The sequence below is a fragment of the Acinonyx jubatus genome, chromosome C2 (assembly GCF_027475565.1).
Source record: "Acinonyx jubatus isolate Ajub_Pintada_27869175 chromosome C2, VMU_Ajub_asm_v1.0, whole genome shotgun sequence".
In the NCBI taxonomy this organism is placed as follows: Eukaryota; Metazoa; Chordata; class Mammalia; order Carnivora; family Felidae; genus Acinonyx; species Acinonyx jubatus.
The window spans coordinates 65,507,998-65,527,967 of NC_069384.1; the positions used below are offsets into that span (position 1 = coordinate 65,507,998).

General features: G+C 38.2%; 1 protein-coding gene across 3 annotated transcripts in view; it reads left to right on the forward strand.

The window, feature by feature from the left end:
- The window catches only part of GTF2E1 (general transcription factor IIE subunit 1), a 35,619-nt gene extending 15,863 nt beyond the window's left edge, over window positions 1-19,756 (forward strand). For all 3 annotated transcript variants that reach the window (XM_015072761.3, XM_027060936.2, XM_015072762.3), the window contains exons 3-5: window positions 7,065-7,266; window positions 13,032-13,270; window positions 18,296-19,756. In XM_015072761.3, the coding sequence (XP_014928247.2) occupies window positions 7,065-7,266; window positions 13,032-13,270; window positions 18,296-18,723 (869 nt within the window). In that variant the 3' untranslated portion in view covers window positions 18,724-19,756. The remainder of the gene's footprint in view (window positions 1-7,064; window positions 7,267-13,031; window positions 13,271-18,295) is intronic.
- Window positions 19,757-19,970: the final 214 nt, after the last annotated feature.

Here is a 19,970-nt window from a genome sequence, read left to right on the forward strand (position 1 = left end):
TGTTATTTTGGGAGAAAGTTAAAATGATATAAACCACTTCTTTCCCTTCTTCCTCCTCCTCCCTCTCATGCCCACAGTTAGGTCTCCATTTCTTTTCTTATTTTGGGGTGATAACTTCATTAGAAGAGCCCTGAGTCATAGAATTGAGTCATTCATGTACTACAAAATAGACAACCCTAAAATATAGTTTTGAAATATCTATTTGTAAAAGACCTTTTCCTCCCTACTTTCGATTCCTTTTAGTTATCTACAACTGGATGTGTTTTGATTCTCTGGTGAAGCTGATGCATTAAGACTCAGCTGAGTAGGGGCACCTGGGTGGTTCAGTCTGGTTAAGTGTCTGACTTCAGCTCTGGTCATGATCCCACTGCTCGTGAGTTCAAGCCCCGAATGGGACTCTGGGCTCTAATTCTGTGTGTAGGGCTGTCTCTGCCCACCCCTGCTCACGCTCTGTCTCTCTCTCAAAAATAAACATTAAAAAAAAGAAAAAAAAGAAAAGAAGAAAAAAGACTTAGCTGAGTAAGTGCTTAGCATGTGATAGGCACTTAATGTTTGTTAAATAAATTATTTGTTACAAATCTTCTCTCCTTCTGTTTTGTATTTTAAGAAATTAGAGCCTATGTATGTACCTGGAGGAAGTTTGCTAAATTGTAGCCAGCGGGGATAATAGAAGGTAGGGAAAGGGACACGTAATTCAGGATGGTGAAGTACGTTTAGTTTTTTGAGTCAGAAATTTATATTTGAATCCAAGCTGAGTGATTTTTATTTTTAAGTTATGACCTGGTAAACTTGAGACTCTGAGTCTTTATTCCCTCATATGTTCTATTTGGATAATACTGTTGTCACAGACTTGGCTGTGATGAACACATGGGAATATTTGTGAATAGTTGTCTTTGTTCTTTTGTGGTTTCTAAGAGTAGATGATCAAATGTGTTATCACTGAACTCTTATTTTTCTCCTAATCCCATCATTTATCACGCTTTGCCTAAGAGTCTTTGAGGACTCATTTCACCCTCTTGCCACATTCTTAAATCTTGCTTGCATGTTCCCTCTTATGTAGCTTGGTCCGCTGTTGCCAATTTTTGCCTTGGTCTTGAAAGGAAAGGTGGTACAGAGCTCTGAGTTTCAACTTGTTTCTTCTCTCACGCTTAAGTAGTACCTTCTGTACACACTACATAGTGCAGAGTGGTCCAGTTACAAGAAGAGTTGGGTATTTATCATATTGACTATTTAACAGCAGCTCTCCACCAGGAGTATTTGTTAAAATTCCTTGTGGAACTCTTAAAATTTATATTCCCGAGCACACTCCAGACCTATTGAGTCAGCATCTCTTGGCAGAGCCTGGGTATTATTTAAAAATAATTATCATTTAAAAATAATTTCTATGTTAACACTCAGTTAAGAACTGGCTGCTTGTTGGAAGACCATCTCAAGCCACTAAGACAGATCAATATTTATAAATGTCAGTTTTGACGATCTCATGTTCTTTCTCAAAATCCTTTGATCACTTTCCTATTACTCAAGAATAAAGTCATAATGAAGCTTGGTGTTTAAGATTCACTATGACCACCCTAGTTTATCTTGTTAATTCTGTTTTTTACCATTCTTCTTATTACCTCTATTCCTAACTATACTGAAACTACAGTTGAGTATTATTTTCAACTACCTGATTCTCTTATGATCTAGAAATGTCCTGTTCTCCTCCCCTTCCCTTGATCTCTGTAACAATTGCTTTTCTTGTAAATTCTACCTTAAACGGTCCACCTTCCATTGTGCTGTCAGCTAGAAGTCATAGTTCTTTGAACTCCCGGACACTTAATGTGCTTTATTTTCACACTGATCCCAGATGTTTATCTCCAGATATCTTTCATCTCTACTAAACTTTAAGCTTCTTGAGGGTAGATTTTGTGTCAATGTGTGTTTACCACCACCCACTCAGAAATACCCTTCTACTAAGTGTACTAAGTAACCCCCCACGAACCTCCTCCACTGCCACCTCTGATTTTTGGAAAGTTGATTTGCATTTTTTAATGTGTCCTGAAATTTATAAAAATGCTGCTGGTATGTTAAGGTAGTCTTAAGTCTTTTCCCATAAAATACAGAATTTCTTATTTTTCTTCTTGGATGCCAGATCTGGCTTTTGACAGGCTGGTTCTTGTTTACAACTGTGTCTTGTGGTAAACATAGGACTCAAGATGTCAGGCCAACTCTTCCTCTTGTAATGTTTGCCAGACATGATAATTGTTGGGAAACAGTACTTCATGATTTTGTCACGATATGCATGTCTTCCAAGCAGAGGTACCAACCGCCTTTTTTTGGGACTATTTTTTCCATGGATGTTTATATAGTGAGCAGCCTTGGAATATATATTGCTTCTCTCCTTAGCAAGTGTAAGTTTGCTTATTGTTCAGAATAATAAAAATAGAGTCTTTCTCCACACCATGCTTTCTTAGTGTCCAAGATAATAAATATAGCATCACCCTCTAGAGCAGAGGACAGGCATGTTTTTGCCCAATATAAAATAGTTCAGGAACTTCCGAGTCTCCTGTAACATAACCCACTGCCTGTACAGTTGTCACCTGGCCCTCTTTGCGTCACCCAGTGGGAATTGGGGCTCAGGGAATTGGCACAAAAGCTGACACTGGCTATTGCTATTGCCATAAGTAATAAAGTTCTTTGTTTCTGACCTAGAAGTCTTATGTCTTTCTCCAGCATCCATGAAACCACAGGGTAACTTGGTAGCTTACAAATAGGGTAAAAATCTCAGATCTTCCACAGTTCTCGACAGTAATATAAAAGCCACTCTTTTCAGAACTGCAAAATAGCCCTGCTGTAAATAACTCTTGTTAAATCTTGTTAAAGCCTGGCTCTGGAAACTTACCTGGATGAGGCTAGAATTCCTTATGGCTACATACTATCTTCTCTTTCCCCCCATTTAGGGGGGTTAAAAGACTGTTATTCTGAAATTATATTCTATAACCGTAATCTTTTTTTCTTTCTCTTTTCCCCAAATAAAAGCATTGCTATTTTATATGGAGGAGCTACACTGACAAGCGTGTTGATTTGTTTACTTAAAGCTGAAGTTTGGAATATATATGCTGTCTTCAAAAGAAATGGGATATTTGTGAGGATTTTTTTAAAAACTTTGGTTGTAACATGATAATTTTAATGATAAATAATCTAATAAACTAGATAAATAATATGTGTTGGATGGTGACAAATGTTAAGGGGAAAAAAAGGATAGGGCATGGGGCGCCTGGGTGGCTCAGTCAGTTAAGCATCTGACTTCAGCTCAGGTCATGATCTTGTGGTTTGTGAGTTTGAGCCTTGCATCGGGCTCTGTGCTGACAGCTCAGAGCCTGGAGCCTGCTTCGGATTCTGTGTCTCCCTCTCTCTCTCTGCCCCTCCCCCACACACTCTCTCTCAAAAATAAACATTAAAAAGAGAAAAACAATTAAAAAAAAAAAAGGATAGGGCAGTGGTGAAATGTTAGATACAGTTGGCTAAGGAAGGCCTCACTGAGGTGACGTTTAAGTAAAGACCTGAAGTTAAGTTAGGAGACTAGCCATTTGACTATGTGGAGGGAAAACATTCCCAGCAGAGTAAACAAAGTGTCTGGTGCAAGACATTGAGGAGGCTGGGTAGTGATGCTTTGAAGACATACATTGAGAGGATTTATAGTGTTCCCATTTGTCTTAAATGTCTTTCTGCGCCTCACCAGAGCACTTGCTTTTAGGTTTATCTGTTAGGTACTTCTTGACTTATGGAAGGGAATTTTTTCCTTTAAAAGTATTTTTGAAAGCTATTGAATTAGATAATTTTTCTGCACTATTCTCTAGTTCTCAGTGGTGGTCTCTGTAGGTGCCAGTCTTTCAACAGTGATGGAAGTCCTACATCAGTGTGTTTTTTCCCCTTAACTTTTGTTTTAAATGTTTATTTATTTTTGAGAGAGACAGAGTGTGAGCGGAGGAGGGGCAGAGAGAGAGGGAGACAACAGAATCCAAAGCAGGCTCCAGGCTCTGAGCTGTCAGCACAGACCCCAATGTGGGGCTTGAACTCACAGACTGCAAGATCATGACCTGAGCTGAAGTGGGGCACCCAACCAACTGAGCCACCCAGGTGCCCTGAGTGTGGTTTTCTTTTTTTTTTTTTTTTTTTAATTCAAGTATTTGAGAGCTGATTTTAGACCTCACTTAAATGATTTTTCACTTTCACATAGTTTATATTTATATTTCCATTGAAGAGAAGAGGCTGAAGCAGCCAGGAATAGTCAGAGAATAAGAGAGCATACCAACTAAAACCTCTCTAGCTAAGGTTACTCATTATCCTTTGTTACTAAATGTAAAAGCTGGTTTTCTATTCTTGTTGATCTTGAAAAATTAACACCACACCATTTCCTCCTTGAAACACTGTCCTGTCCCTCTGGTTGTACCATTTGTCTCAAGGCTTCTTCTTTCCTTGGGTTTATACCTTGACTTTCTATGCTGCTCCCTCCTATTACCCTTTTTGGCTACTCAGATCTGCTCAATGGCTTTAGTTACCTCCATGTTGTTGATTCTCCTGTCAGAATTTCTAACCCCCATTCTTGAGCTCTAAGCAGTTATTATAAGTTGGCTTCTAACATATCCATTTTGATGGCCATTGGTATATATGGATTCAGATATAAAAAGCAACTTTTAATCTTTTCCCTACAAAGCAAAAAAACCCTGTTCTTTCTCTCTTTCTTTAATTGGTAAATAGTATCCTTGTCTAGTTACTTAAGCTAGAGTCTTTATTCTGGTGTCCATTAGTCAAAGACCATCAGGTGCACACCCATAGGTAAACAAAGTTGGGTTTATTGATGCTTTCTGTAGCAAGGGAACCCATACATCATGAGGAACCTGGAGTGTCTCAGTAAGACCAAGCTGGACAGACTTAGAGAATTTGGGTTTTTGTTAGGTAATTTGGGGAGGATTAGGGAAATGGTGGGGGTTTGCTTTGCTTTGGGTGCTGTTAAAGTGTAGGGATAATTCTGTGATTGGGTGTTTTAAGAAATCTTTTCTAGGAGAAGAGGACAGGGTGAAGCTAGAAGTGTAATTGGTAAAGAAGCATTCATTCATGTTAGCTGGGATTTTTTTATGGTTGTACAGAGACCTTGCTTTTGTCTGTACTCAGACAGACTCAGACTCAGACAGGCTTGGTTTTGCCTCACTCCCATCATGGACACAGAAGACCTTGTCTGATGTTGGTGATCTGTGAGATTCTGTTTGACAGAAAAATATCACAACCTAGCTATGAGTGCTAGGCCACGTCCCAGCTGTGAGGAGCTGCTTTTGTTTCTCTTTCTCATTTATTTGGAATAGATGTAAAAGATCGGGTACCATTTTGGCAGTAGGAAGATGGATGAAGAGTATTTTAGACAGGGTATGTGAACAAAGAATTTACATGATATTGGCTGTTTGTGTGTGAGGAGCAGCAAAGAAACTTATTCTACTTGAAATATGTCAGTAGGATCTAGTGTTATGTTGAGGCAGAGATGCCTAGTTTACTTATTCCTTACCAGGAAAAGAGGGGTTGGAGGGGTTACGTATCAATCACATACAGAGCTTTTTAAAACTAAATGTTTGTGTGCTTACTGTGCACCAGGCACTAAGGACATAGGTGATCTCTCTTAATCCCTCAAGTAAATTGGGTTAGAAATGAAGGATGCATATCTCTGGCTTTGGGGATAAGAACCAAACTAGAGATCCAAGTGGGATTAGTGGTGTGGACTGTTATGTAGTGTAAGAGTATAAGTTTCAGCATAATAGTTTGGGTTTGAATCCTGCCCCCTACACACAATTAGTAGTTGTCTGATCTTGAGCGAGTTACTTAACGCCTTAGAATCTCTGAATTTTAGATTTAAATGGGCAATAATTACACTAGCCTTACAGTGTTGGTAATAATTTAGTAAGTACAAGGTATATACAACAGCTGCTGTAACTACTTTTATTGGTTGTGTAACTTCAGACCAGTCACAAAACTCCTCAGAGCCTCAGTTCTGATATCACTTTAGAGAATTAGTATAAGATCAAAAAGTGTACACGAAAGCATTTTATATACAGAAAGCACTATACAAATAAAATAAATATTAATGTCTAGGATATCATCTCTCAAGTGTTTGAATTTACTTGGCAGGTCAAGGACTGTGGTTGGGTTTTGATGTTTTGGGGTCAAATTATACAGGGTTTGAGTATTAGGATGAGAAATTTAGATTGGATGCTGTGGACTTTAGAAATTCAGACACTGGATAGACTTTAAGAAGAGCAGGGGATGAGAGGACAAAAGTGGTGGCATAGGACAAAAGTTCTTGGAGTTGGAGAGCCAAGAACGTGGGGGTGGGGGTGGGGGGGCCAAAGACCAGATCAAGGCAGCTATTTCAGGCTGAGTCGTGGGGGCCTAGATTAGTGAAATGACAGCAGAAATGAAAAATCTGAGATGTTCTAAGGAATTCTAAGGAATTACTACTAATTTAGTTACAAGTTCAATGTGAGGGATATAGAAATAAGAAAAATAAAGACTTCTTGAACTTTAATTTGGAAAGGGATAGGTTAAATTTGTTAGATACAAATGATTAATAAGTTTGAAGAAATAGCCTCTGACAATGTACAGGATGCCTAGAGACTTGGCTTTAGATATTTACCTGGCTTTCCTCATAATGCAGGCCCCAGTTTGTAATGTGCAAAAGGAAGGCTGTTGGAGAAGGGTGCAGGTTTCAGTGGTCAGTTGTAAAGATTTTGGTTTTAAGTTAAAATAAGTGTAAACATGTTAGAAATATGATTAAAAACTTTGCTGTGCTGCATTTAAAGGTGAAATTACTTTAAAATGGATTTAAAAAATGATAGATGGAAAGATACATGATAAATGTTGATTGTAGGATCTCGTTGGTGGGCACGGGGATGTTCACTATAAAATTCTTTCAACTTCTCTGTATTTGAAGGTTTTAATAATAACATGCTAGAAGGGGATGGAGATATAAACTGTTTGCTAAAGGCTAGTCTTGAGAATTTATCTTGCCTGACCTGAGACTTTTGTTTTCTCTGTAGGAACTTTCCGCTGTACTTTTTGCCATACAGAGGTAGAAGAAGATGAATCAGCAATGCCCAAAAAAGATGCACGCACACTTTTGGCAAGATTTAATGAACAAATTGAGCCCATTTATGCTTTGCTTCGGGAAACAGAGGATGTGAACTTAGCCTATGAAATACTTGAGCCAGAACCCACAGAAATACCAGCCTTAAAACAAAGGTGAGTGAATGTAGGCCCTGTGCTCTTATGAAGAACACTTTTAAGTTTGCCCTTGTTTTAACCACCTGTACTTTGGGGGGCAGAAGTGAGTAAGTAATCTACCCAGGAGACTAAAGATGCATGTTACATAGATTCTCAGCTCTACCATATTTGTCTTATTGTGCCCGTGATGAAAGTTGTTTGTACTGAATGCAGAGCAGTGTGGGCCTTAGGCAAAATCTTTAAATAGTCAAGTTTGACTTCAACTATTCACTCGGCTTTGACCTGCTGCAACTCAGCCAGTTGTTAGCTAATCCTAAATTGGTGGTGCCTCTTGGGGATATTTGAATTTTCCTAGCCAAGTTCTGAAGGATGAAGTTCTTTAAAGAATACGGCATTTGTTTTTTCTTTTTTTTTTTTAAGCTTTTTAAAATATTTATTTATTTTTGAGAGAGAGACACACACAGAGCACGAGAAGGGGAGGGGCAAAGAGAGAGGGAGACACAGAATCTGAAGCAGGCTCCGGGCTCTGAGCTATCAGCACAGAGCCCAATGTGGGGCTCGAACCCACAAACCATGAGATCATGACCTAAGCTGAAGTCGGATGCTTAACCGACTGAGCCACCCAGGTGCCCCAGCTTTTTTTTTTCTTTGAAGCATTTTAACCATACATTTCTTGCCTTCCTTAGTTTTCGATGCAACTTCTTTGAAAGTAAAGTATAGTAGGTGTGACATATGAGATAATACCTTCTTTTTAATGTGTTAATACTTTTTACTGTGGCTCCCTGTTTTTATTAGTATACCTTAATGTTTGAATTACAGAAGCAACCTTAGTTTTGGCATACTGCAGAAAGTGGTTTATATTCTTATAAGAAAATCATAAATGTGAATTGGAGTTAGGGGGTGTTTTCCTACTCTACCGCATTTCTTTCTTCTTTCTAGTGTCCACCTAAGGGCTTAGAGTTTATACCCTTGCATAGCAATTATAACTGTATGCTGTTCAGGAGTGCTCTCAGTATTTTATATGCTCTGGTGCTAACGTTATAGAAAAGCCAGTTCTGGAGTCCTGAGCAAATTGAGTTTCTTTTGGATAGTTAAAAAACAATCCAATTGTATAGAAACTTTTGTATTTATATGTTGTTACTAATTTTCTAGTCTGGCATCATGGATCAGTTAGGATGCCTTTACCTGTGATTATGGAAAACCAAACAAAAAGTAGCTTGAACATTCAGTAAGAAAATCTGTCTAGTGTGACCAGAAGTGCTGACGTAGTACAGTTCAATTAATTTCACAGCTCGGTTATATCCTCAAGGATCTATGTTTATACTCTGCTGTACTCGGCCTATTGGTTGTCCTCATGGAACCATGAGGGGAGCTAGCCTAAGATGGCTGTGTCTTTATAGGTATCACATGTAGAAGAAAATGTCCAAATGTAGAAAGAGAGACTGTTTCTTCCTGGTGTCCTAATTTAAGATTGAAGAAGGCTTTCCCAGAGGACAACCTTCATCCTACTCTATCCTAACATCTCACTAGCCAGAATTATTTATGTGTATATTTCTAAACCAGAATCTGGCAAAGGTAGTGAGATCACATGATTGGTATTTAGACTAGTTAAGTTTTACCTCCTAGGGCTGGGGAAGGCCCCTGAGTCCTTTGGAGCAAACAGCCATCTGTATTTGAATAAGACCAATAAGCAAAGAGAGAAACCACAATTGGTAGGCAACTAGTATCATCCACATCACAGATAGCCTTAAATTTTTGTTACTGGCCTTTGGTCTCTTATCAAGTATTTATTTTGTATATCTTTTTCTGTTGACTTCTGTAATACTGTAACTCTGATGTAGAAGCCTATGAGGCAAATTGATTTTGCAAAATCATAATTTTCTAAGCCTGTGTGTTATTTCATGTTGAAATATACCTCAACATTCTCTAATTGTTTTCTACACAATGTAATTCTATCTGCAGATTATTCTTGTGCTTCCTCCTCTGTACAGTTATTTTCCTGTTTATGAAGATGCTTTCCCACTACGATAGCATTCTTTCACCACCACCACTGACATCATGCCTCTAATATTCCCCTCCTACTGCAATTCACCTCCATTCCAGGACATTTATTTAGATATCCCTCACTCCATACCAGAGACAAATCTTAGTGGTACAGTGATGCTAGAGGCCCAACAGCAGCTCTGTATCTAGTCACCTGGTTTCTCCTTAGGAATGATGGTTACTTCAGGGATGAAGAAGGATCAGGAAATAAAGGAAATAAATGATCAGGAAAGGCTCTCCAACAGGTTGGTCACTAGAGAAGAAAGGCAGAAATGGGGGCAGGCAAGAGAGATAGAATGGGATATCTGGAACTGCCAGCCAGAACTAAGTCCAGTTGTTTCCATGTGGTCAGGAGAAGGACCATTGGAACTAGGTTAAAAGGTGTTACCCCGGTGGAGATGGCCTCACCACGCATTTGACAAACTCCACTGCCTGGATATGACATCTTGAAAGGGGTATGGATTTAGCATTTCTGTACTGTAGGATCTGTTTTGGAGGATAACGGTTCTGTAAGAGCTGTTTTGCCTTAGGCATAAGAAAAGAAACATCAGTAGAGTGGCATGAGCGCTCAGAGATGATAGTAATTCATTGATTAAAAAAAAAAAAAAAAAGACAATTTAGTTTGGTTACTGATCTGTAACCAACTAAATTCTAGCTTATCCCCAGGTTAGAAAACCGAAGGCCCCTGTGAAGGGCTGTGGGTAGACTTAACCTAAGAGCTGATGGACGGTTATAGCCCTTTAGCAAGTCAACCCATTGGTGATATTTAAAGTCTTTCTGTCTTTCTTAAGTGGAATTCTTTTCAGTAATCTCTTTTTTTTGTCATCTGTTACCTAACAGTCACCTTGAAGATCTTTAAAATTTTAGTTTGAAATAATAGTCCTCCCTCACCCGAGTGAGTTACATGTCTTGAAAGTTCTAAAATTTCTTAGATAATGTAAAAAGATTCAAAACTGAATTGTCACTTTTGTCATCTTTAAGTAGAATGTGTACATTTTTTCCATAGACGAAATTTAAATATGCAGAAGAGGTGAACCTACCTGTCTCATCTGGGTTTTCTTTAGTGTCACATTTGCTGATAATTTAGATTTGTCTGTAACTGTGGTGAAGGTAGAGATAAAAATCTGTACAGTCAATTCTCTCTGGTTAAAAATACCTTTTAAAAATTTTTTTCCAAATTTAAAAATTGGTTTAACTTGTGGTCAAATACTTCCTGCTTCAAACTGGAGTAAAACCAATATTTAGTTTCTACAATGAAGTACTGAAAACAAAGACTTTTTAAAAGTAATCTCCTGCTAATATTTGTTTTAAATGTCCTCTTCTTTTCCTTCACTCTTCTTGTTCTTCTCTACTCAAGTACTGAATACCTGTTGACCTTCAGAAGATAGGTTTCAGACTTAATGCTAAAGATAGAGCATAGATGAATACTATGTATTCTAGATTTTATAGCAAGAAACAATAGCTTCAGAAAGAGTAAGTCATCTAAGAGTCTGGATGAAGGAGACAGATAAGGGCAGGGATATAGTTGGCCAGACCAGAGCTAGAGAAAAATTGAGTGCGTGGAGACAGAAAAGGCATAAGGCTAGCTCAGGAAGGCACGTTTGGGACAGACCGGCTCAGTACAGCAAGATAAGGATTTTGGCTAAGGACAGAAGAGACATTAAAAGGAGTCCAGGAAACTAAGTGAGAAAGGAGAGGGTCAGAATATAAAGGGAGCACAGAAACATATAAATGAAGATCATTGTATTCAGAGAAGAGAGAAGAGATGAGAAAGGAAAGTATATGCACAAGGGAGACCAAAATTCAAAAAGCAACTTCTATACCAGAGCAAGCAGAGTCAGATTATAGCAAAGGCAGTGACATAGCCTTTTAGAAGACAACATGGAACTAGGAAGGAGATAGCTATGAGAGTGACTAGGAACAGATATGGATTAAATTGAGACATACATAGTAAAGAGTGCAAAAAGTAACATTAGATGAATGCAGTAAGAAAGAAAAGGTAGGAAGAAACCAGTTAATTGCAACCGTAACAAGACTTTTAAACTACAAGGTGCAAATAGACGGATTGGGTACAGAGAGATGCCTAGTAGGCCCAGAGTCAGAGTGGGAGAGCAGATAACTGGGACAAAGTCTGTGAGACAGAATGGCACAGCCAGAGGCACGGATCAGAATGGTTTGGACAACTGGAAAGAGCACATTTTTTTGATAGCAAAAGTGGCAGTGAGCTTGTAAATATCCAGAGGGAGAACAGGAGGGATAGAATAAGCCCATGATTACTTCCAGAGGGTGATTAGACACAGTGTTCCTAGGTTGAGATGTAATGGGCCAAGCAGATACATGGATGGAGATCTACATCACAGAAATCTTGCATAAGCATGTAGTAAAAACAAAACAAAACAAAACAAACAAAAAACTCAAGTAGATGTTAGCGGGCCCAGGAAGAAGAGCAATGTAGTAAGCAGAAATGATGTAGGACCAAAGAGAAGGGAAAATAGTGAATGATTTCTGAGAGAGAGAAATACAGGACATAAAGCCAATGAAGAAGTGTTCATTAGGCTGAGATGAGACAGGGCTCCACACAGTCTAGGATCCATGGAAGAGATTCAGAGGAAAATGGAAGAGAAGTAAAGGAAAAATGGGCTACAAGAATCAGTCAATAGATACTTGAGGGAATACAGCAAAAGGTGTCAAAAGATACAGAGCAGGCACTAAATAAGCAGGTAGTTCATGAAACATGAAGATAGTTCATAGGGATAAAACATAGCTTTCTAAACAGAGATGGAGGGAGATCTATGCATAGAAGCTGATGCAAAAAAAGTATCAGTAGCAGGCAGAGAAAGACCAGGCATAAGCCTAGACACACAATCAAGTACATTCAAAAGAATGTGGAATGGACTGAAAGTGAAACAAGCAGATAAAACAGGGAATAGCAGAAAGACTGAAAACTTAACTAATAGGAGATAACATAAGTGACTAGAGAAAGATAAGGAATGATCAGACCTGGAACAGGCTAAGAAGATCATGGGTGGCAGAGGTAAAAAGCAAAACAAAATAGACTGAGAAATAGATCATGGTTACTGCAGGGTAGAAATAATGGTTGGGGATGGATACAAGAGTCAGCATAGGTACAGAAATGGAAAGATACAACTCAGTAGAAAAGAAGTTAATTGTGCATAGTGATATGCCTTATTTGGTGAATAGCAAGAGGGGAACATTAATTCTAAGTTGAGGCTGGTTTTGTAGAATACTTTGCTAGCTTCTCGGCACACAAAGAGGAAAAACACACAGGATCACTTTGAATCATTCTTGGTTCAGGTGAGAAAGTGTTTTAAAAATGTAACATGTTTTGTTTGTTTGGGTTTTTTTTTTGTTTTTAAACAAAGTACTCATGAAAGGTATAACAGGGATTTTTGCCAGACTAGTGTCTTTAAGTGGATTATGTCACCTTTATTATTGTCTCTTCTCCTTAAGTAGATTTACTGAGATATCTTAAATTATGAAACCTTATTAATTTGTATATATATCAGATGATCTAGTGTTTGAGGAAGTTAAATACAAATATGATACACTGAGTTATAAGAGTTTTCTCAGAATTGTTTAAGCATGTGTGCATGATTGCTAGATAGCATTTATTTGTAATTCTTCAGTAACCACCCCACCTCCCCCCGCAACTGCACTTGTTTTCCAACACCAAAACTTTACTTTTTCTTCTTTCTGCCCTCTTCTAATCTTTTTTATAGCAAGGACCGTGCAGCAACCACTGCTGGAGCTGCTGGCCTGGCAGGTGGGCACCACCGGGAAGCATGGGCCACCAAAGGTCCCTCCTATGAGGACTTATACACTCAGAATGTTGTCATTAACATGGATGACCAAGAAGATCATCGAGCCTCACTAGAGGGGAAATCTGCCAAAGAGAGACCCATTTGGTTGAGAGAGAGCACTGTCCAAGGAGCATATAATTCTGAAGAGATGAAGGAAGGTAAGAGTAGAAGTCAGTAAAATGAATATCTTGGGTTCAGTAGAAAATGAACTTGACTTAGTGGGCAGTTCTTAGTTTTATTGGTAATTCGTTATGTTTGTTTTACAAAACGTGCATTATAGCAGGAAGTAAGAAATTCAGCAATAAGCATTAAAACCAACAAATATATATTTGTATTACCCTTCAACTTAGTTGAAATGATAAGTAGACCCTTTTTAAATCTCCATTTTCAGATTTAAGAAATTACCATTTCATTGTCTTAATTTTGTGGAAAAGTGCTATTATGTTCAAAGTGGACAAATTCACCTCTTCTTTATTCTCTTGTTGCCCTAACTTCTGCATTTTTATTTCTCTGAATTGGGAGCCAAAACTATACACTAGTCCAGACTCTTATATGTTGTCTCCTCATGAACACTAAGGAGTTTGTGCTACCTGAAATATATAAAAGTTTGTACTACCTGAAATATATAAAAAGAAGCTACCTGAGTAAAGGATTATGGATTCTTACCATCCAAGAAGATTGACAGAACTCCATATTAGATTTTAGAAATCTCAGTGATCTGTAAAGGGTTGAAAATTACATGATAACCAGCAGTTTGAAAATTACGGCATTTTACTTTTTAAAACTTTAAGGATTCAAAGACTTTGGGTGGTGATGTTTGGGAGTATATAGAAAATACAAGACTCAGACTGGACAAAGATTACTCAGAAACTGGGAAGCAGAGATGAAAAGGAGTCTGTACCTCTGGTTATGTTTCATCAGCATTAGAATCTATGTGATTCTATTCCCAGGTTATGCATCATTTCTAACATATCATCTGAGTATTGTTCTGTAATGGTAAAGAATTATCAGTAACTGAAAACCTCTTGTGTTTTGGTATTTCTCTAACTTCTTTTCCCTTTATGATTTGCATTTCTTTACTAATTATAGCATACTGTGTATGCAAATAATTAAAAAAGTAGTGTGGAGTTGGGTGGTGATGGTAAAATCAGGTAATACCTCTACTGTGATTCTCTTTGGTGTTTGAATTCTAGTTGGAAAAAAAGTTTTCCTTGGGAACGATAGGGCACTCTCTAGCTCCTTCCTGCTGATTAGCTTGGCTCTGGTGTTTAGTTATTTTGATTCAAATTGTTTTAGATTATATAGGAGTGAGGCTGTGAACTACTGAGGAATCTCGTTTTCTCCAACTTGGCCTCCTGCCTGTTCTTAAAGCTACCAAACCTTTTCTTTGAACTTAGAAACAAAATTGAATAAAATAAGTCTCACAAGCTTAACATTCGATGTGTTCAGTTCCTAGAATGATAGAATTTGAATCATAAAGTCCTTTAAAAAGTCATAGTTTACCCAATTCAGACTTGTCAATATTTTTTCCTATATAAAATAGGATACTAAGATGTCTAAATTTGTCTTCTTTAAGTTTTATGACAGAATAGGTTCTGTCTAGTGAGTGTGAAGTGAGTCTTCTTTGTCCAACACTTTTTTAAAGTGTTTATTTTATCTTAGAGAGAGAGAGAGAGAGAGACCAAGTGTGAGCAGGGGATGGGCAGAGAGAGAGGGAGACACAATCTGAAGCAGGCTTCAGACTCTTAGCTGTCAGCACAGAGCCCTATGGGGGACTTAAACTCATGAACTGTGAGCTCATGACCAGAGCTGAAGTTGGATACTTAACTGACTGAGCCACCCAGGCACCCCTTGTCCAACACTTAATTTTCCTCGGACTTCAAGTCATTTTAATATCTTTCAGAATTTTATAGATTCTATCAGGTGCTCATTAGTATACTGAAAGCTGCTTTCCTTATAAATAGTCCTCTTCCCCCATTCCACCTTCATCTACATTTTTTGTTTTATTTTAATTGTCTTTTTCTGGGCCTTTTCCAACCATAATATACTTAATATCCAGCGACCAGAACAAAATATGTTGTCCATGCATAGATTCATCATTAATGATTTGAGTTTTACTTCCAGTATCCTGATTTTTACCTGATGCTTGTTGCTCTGTGTCTAGAAGCATATTAAGACCAACAACTTCAGAAACATGTGCAGGGATTTTTAAAGACCCTCCCTTGCCCTGTATCAGATAGCTTGGACCAGGTCTTTCAGTATCTTTTAGATTATTTTTTAGTGGGCAGATTTTTTACACTTGCCAGTATAGAAAGAAATCTGCCAGTTTTCTGCCATGTATACAACTTTCAGCTCCTCTTATGTGTGTTTTTTTTGCCACTAGTTTGGCCTTTAAGCATCCAGAATTGCTTAGCATCATCAGTGAACTTGACAATTTCCTGTTATATACATCTTCTTTGTAATTTATAACTCTATTAAATAAGACTGTGCTTGGAACTAGTGTTTCTACTTTACCATCCAGAAATTTGCTCATTTATCCTTATTTTCTTTCTGTCTTCATCTGTAACAGAATGGTTCCTTTTTTCCCCCAAACCTCTCAAGACCCTTGTCATAAATCTTTTAGATGTGACTATTTAGTTTATGAAACTAAATTGCTTTGCCCCTAATTTTATATTTACTTTAAACATTAATCAAAATCCTATGTTGGTAATAATATTAGGCTTATTGGAAAATTCTTATCAAAGCAATGATTGCTTTAGAGACAATTCCTTGTCTTCTTTTTCCTATCGAAATACTGCATTGGCAGTAAGGGCTCTGCGGGCGGTGGGGGGAGCCTCAGCCTTCGGCAGTGTTTTAAAGTAGTGAAGGTTGACTTTAATTCTCATTTTTACATCCATGATACCAGAAGCCTATTTTCTCTAACTTGGAACTTCTTGAACTTTTCTTGAACTTTCTCTAACTTGAACTTTTAACTTCTCAGTTCCTGTTTCCCTTTCTGTCTCTTAGTTGCCTATTCTCTTCTCTCAGTAGTTCTACACTTTCTAAATTGTCCAGGGTTACACTAATCCATCCTAGTGTGTTAATGAGAAGATGCTTTCACTTCATTCATGGCCGGAGTTGGTCATTTCTGGGCTTTTTTTTTTTTTTAAGTTTATTTATTTGCTTTGACAGAGAGAGAGCATACGTGTATACACAGTTGGGGGAGGGGCAGAAAGGGAGACAGAGAATCCCAAGCAGGCTCCACATTGTCAGTGTGGAGCCCAATGAGGGGCTCAAACTCGTGAATATGAGATCATGACCTGAGGCCAAGTCAGACACTTAACTGACTGAGCCACCCAGGTGCCCCATTTCTGGGCTTTTTGTTGTTGATGATGATGATAGATAACACTAATCCAAGTGCCAAGTTTATTCTAATGGCTTCACAGATATTAAGATATTCACTTAATCCCAAAAATTATCCAGTGACGATATACTATTATTTTTTCCCTCTCTATACTTGAGAAAATTGAAGCAGAGAGAGATGAAGTAACTTGGCCAAAATCATACAGCTAATAACTGTTAGAGTCAAGATTTGAATCAGAGAGTTAGGTTCCAAAGAATATTTTTAATCCTTTTATGTTTTATTATTTAAAAAAACTTTTTTAATGTTTATTTTATTTTTGAGAGAGAGAGAGACAGAGTGTGAGCAGGGGAAGGGCAGAGAGAGGGAGACACAGAATCTGAAGCAGGCTCTAGTCTCTGAGCTGTTAGCACAGAGCCCGATGTGGGGCTCTAACCCGTGAACCGTGAGATCACGACCAGAACTGAAATCGGACGCTTAACCAATTGAGCCACCCAGGCGCCCCAATTTTTTTAATGTTTATTTATTTATTTTGAGAGAGAGAGTGCACCCACAAACAGGGGAAGGGGCAGAGAGAGAGATAAATTCCCAAGTGGGCTCTGCAATGTGGGGCTCAATCCCATGAACCATGAGATCACAACCTTAGCCAAAATCAAGAGTTGGACACCCAACCAACTGAGCCACCTAGGTGTCCCTAATTCTTTTATATTTTTTAAATGGTAGTATATTTGGTATTCAGAATACAGAATACAAATGTTTTTCTTTAATTTTTTTATGTGTAATTTTTCATGATGTGTACACAAAGTGATAGGTATGTGGTGAGAGGAGCTTTGTTCCTAAGACTAGATTCCTTTTTATAAAGAGTTCAAAGTACCCTTAGTTTGTTTCAGAAAAATAAAGCTGCATTTATTCACCAATTCATCAAATATTAATTCAGTGCCTAAGAAGTGATAGGCCGTATTCTGGGTGCATGGAATATATCATTGAATAAAAAAAGTAAATATCTGCTTGTGGAGAACCTACATCCTGGGAAAGGAGGTGACAAAGACAATAGACATAAATTAGTATGTTGGAAAATAAGTGCTATGGGGAAAAGAAGAAAGCATTGGGAGTATAGGATGGGGTGAATTAAAAGAAGGCAACATTTGAATGAAAACATAAAAGATATGAAAGATTCAGCTATGTAGATACATAGAGGAAAAATATCCCAGGTAGAGGAAACAGGCAGTACAAAGGCCCTAAGGTAGGAGTGAGTGTGGTATGTGCAGGGAATACCATGGGGGCTACTATGGCAGGAGTAGAATGAGCAAAGGGAAAGAGAAAAGGTAAGTAAGTGAGCAGGAGGGGTTCCAGATAACGTAGGACTTTAAAGACCATTGTAAAGCTTTTGGCTTTTACTTTCTAAGTAAGATGAGAAGCCACGTTTGTGATTTCCTATTTTGCCAGCTACTGTGCTTGTTCCTTCACAGACATAATTACATTTGTTCTTATCCAAAGCCCTGTAAGATAGATGTTTTTATCACTCCATTTTACAGGAAAAGGTACCAAAGTTCAGAGACTAAAAACTTGCCCAAAGCAGTGTAGCTTGCATGTAAAAGAATGAGGATTTGAATCCAGACTGTGTTACTCTTAGAACCCATGCACTTAAACCATGCTACTTAAATTCCAGTTTGTGAGAAACATTTTGAATCTCTTATGGACAGTTGTTCAAAAACTGGAACCAGTGAAGTCTGTGTTACTTTATAATAATGTATTTAAATATTAAAATATTACATATTTTATTAGTTATAAAGGAATGCCTTGTATATTTAAGGATATTGATTTTCTGGGTTTTTCCTTCCAGGTGGCATAGATATAGATGCGTTTCAGGAGCGTGAGGAGGGCCGTGCAGGGCCAGATGATAACGAGGAGGTCATGCGAGCACTGCTCATTCATGAGAAGAAGACCCCCTCTGCCACAGCAGGCTCAGTGGGGGCGGCTGCTCCTGTCACTGCTGCCAATGGCAGTGACTCGGAGAGTGAGACCAGTGAGTCAGACGATGACTCCCCACCTCGACCAGCAGCTGTGGCAGTACATCATCGGGACGAGGACGACGAGGAGGACGATGAGTTTGAGGAAGTAGCAGATGACCCCGTTGTTATGGTGGCTGGCCGACCATTCTCCTACAGTGAAGTGAGCCAGCGGCCAGAGCTAGTGGCCCAGATGACACCAGAGGAGAAGGAAGCATACATAGCAATGGGACAGCGCATGTTTGAGGACCTCTTTGAGTGAGCTTTCCCTATCTTTTCTTCCTTTCTCCAATGCTAATTTCAAAAAGAAATTCCCTACCTTTGAAGAAAAGTGTTTAAGTGGTGTTCTGCCTTTCTTGAAGTAAAGAGCTCAAGAATAATGGGAGAGAAAGTTTGATTTTTATGCCAGAAGCTTCCCCAAAGGTAGGTTGGCTATAAGCATTTCCTTCCCTGTTATTACTACAGTATTAATACCTTGCTGTATTTCAAATTTACCTAATCTTTGCCCCATTTTTCTCCCCTTCTGAAATGAATGCAGGCAGTCTTCCTGTCTGCCTGTAGAAGCCCACTATGATAGGTTATACGAATTCACTGATCACCTCCGTTTTGTTCTCACCAAGGATTCCCAACAGTTCCTGGTATTGCTGCCAAGAAGTTTGGCAACAGGCGAATCAATGATGAGTGACAGAAAAAAAAATCTTAAAACTTCTTATTGCCACACAGTTGAGGATTGGAGTCAATATATAAGACTCCGATGAAAATTTGTGTCTTTCGAGCTGACTTGACTGATAGTGTGTTGTTTTGCTTCATGCCTTTTGGTTTGGCTGTTGGATGATAGAAAACAGAATGTATACTTGGTAAGCCCTTGTGAAATTAGGAAAAAAAACATGGATATCGGACGAGTTCCTGTACAGGGTTGAAGAGTGGAGAGCATTGGGAACAGTGCCTTTTAGAATTGCCTGAATTTGTGCTGATTTGGACATCCTTTATGGAAAGCTGAGACTGGTTCCCTTCTTTTTCCTATCTTCTACAGTGGTATAAATTGTTGAATGAGGCCATTCCAGCAGAAATCAGCATATAAAAATTATTACTCCTCTCTTTTTTTTCCTTTCTTAACATCATTGAAGGCCTTCTTTGTCTCTCTTTTGATTTTTGTCCGACATGGTGTTTTAGAATACATCTAGTGCATCGTTGAACATTGTAACCTCAAGGAATGTAGCTTACTTTTGGTTCTGATGTATAACATGGTATTATTCCCTAAGGCAGAACTTTAAAAATAAAGAATATTCATGCAAGGGTCTATAGCAATTGTATTTTTTTTGTAATATTTTTCCTTGCATTATAATTTTTAAGTATTTATCATATTATAGTACACGTGTGAAGATAGATTTTAGAGTATCTGAGCCTTGTATGAAGTGATGTTTCATTCACTTGGGTTGTATTAATGATTGAATATTGACAATAAATCTATTTTATACCGACCAAAATTTGTTAATTTCTAGCTCTGTA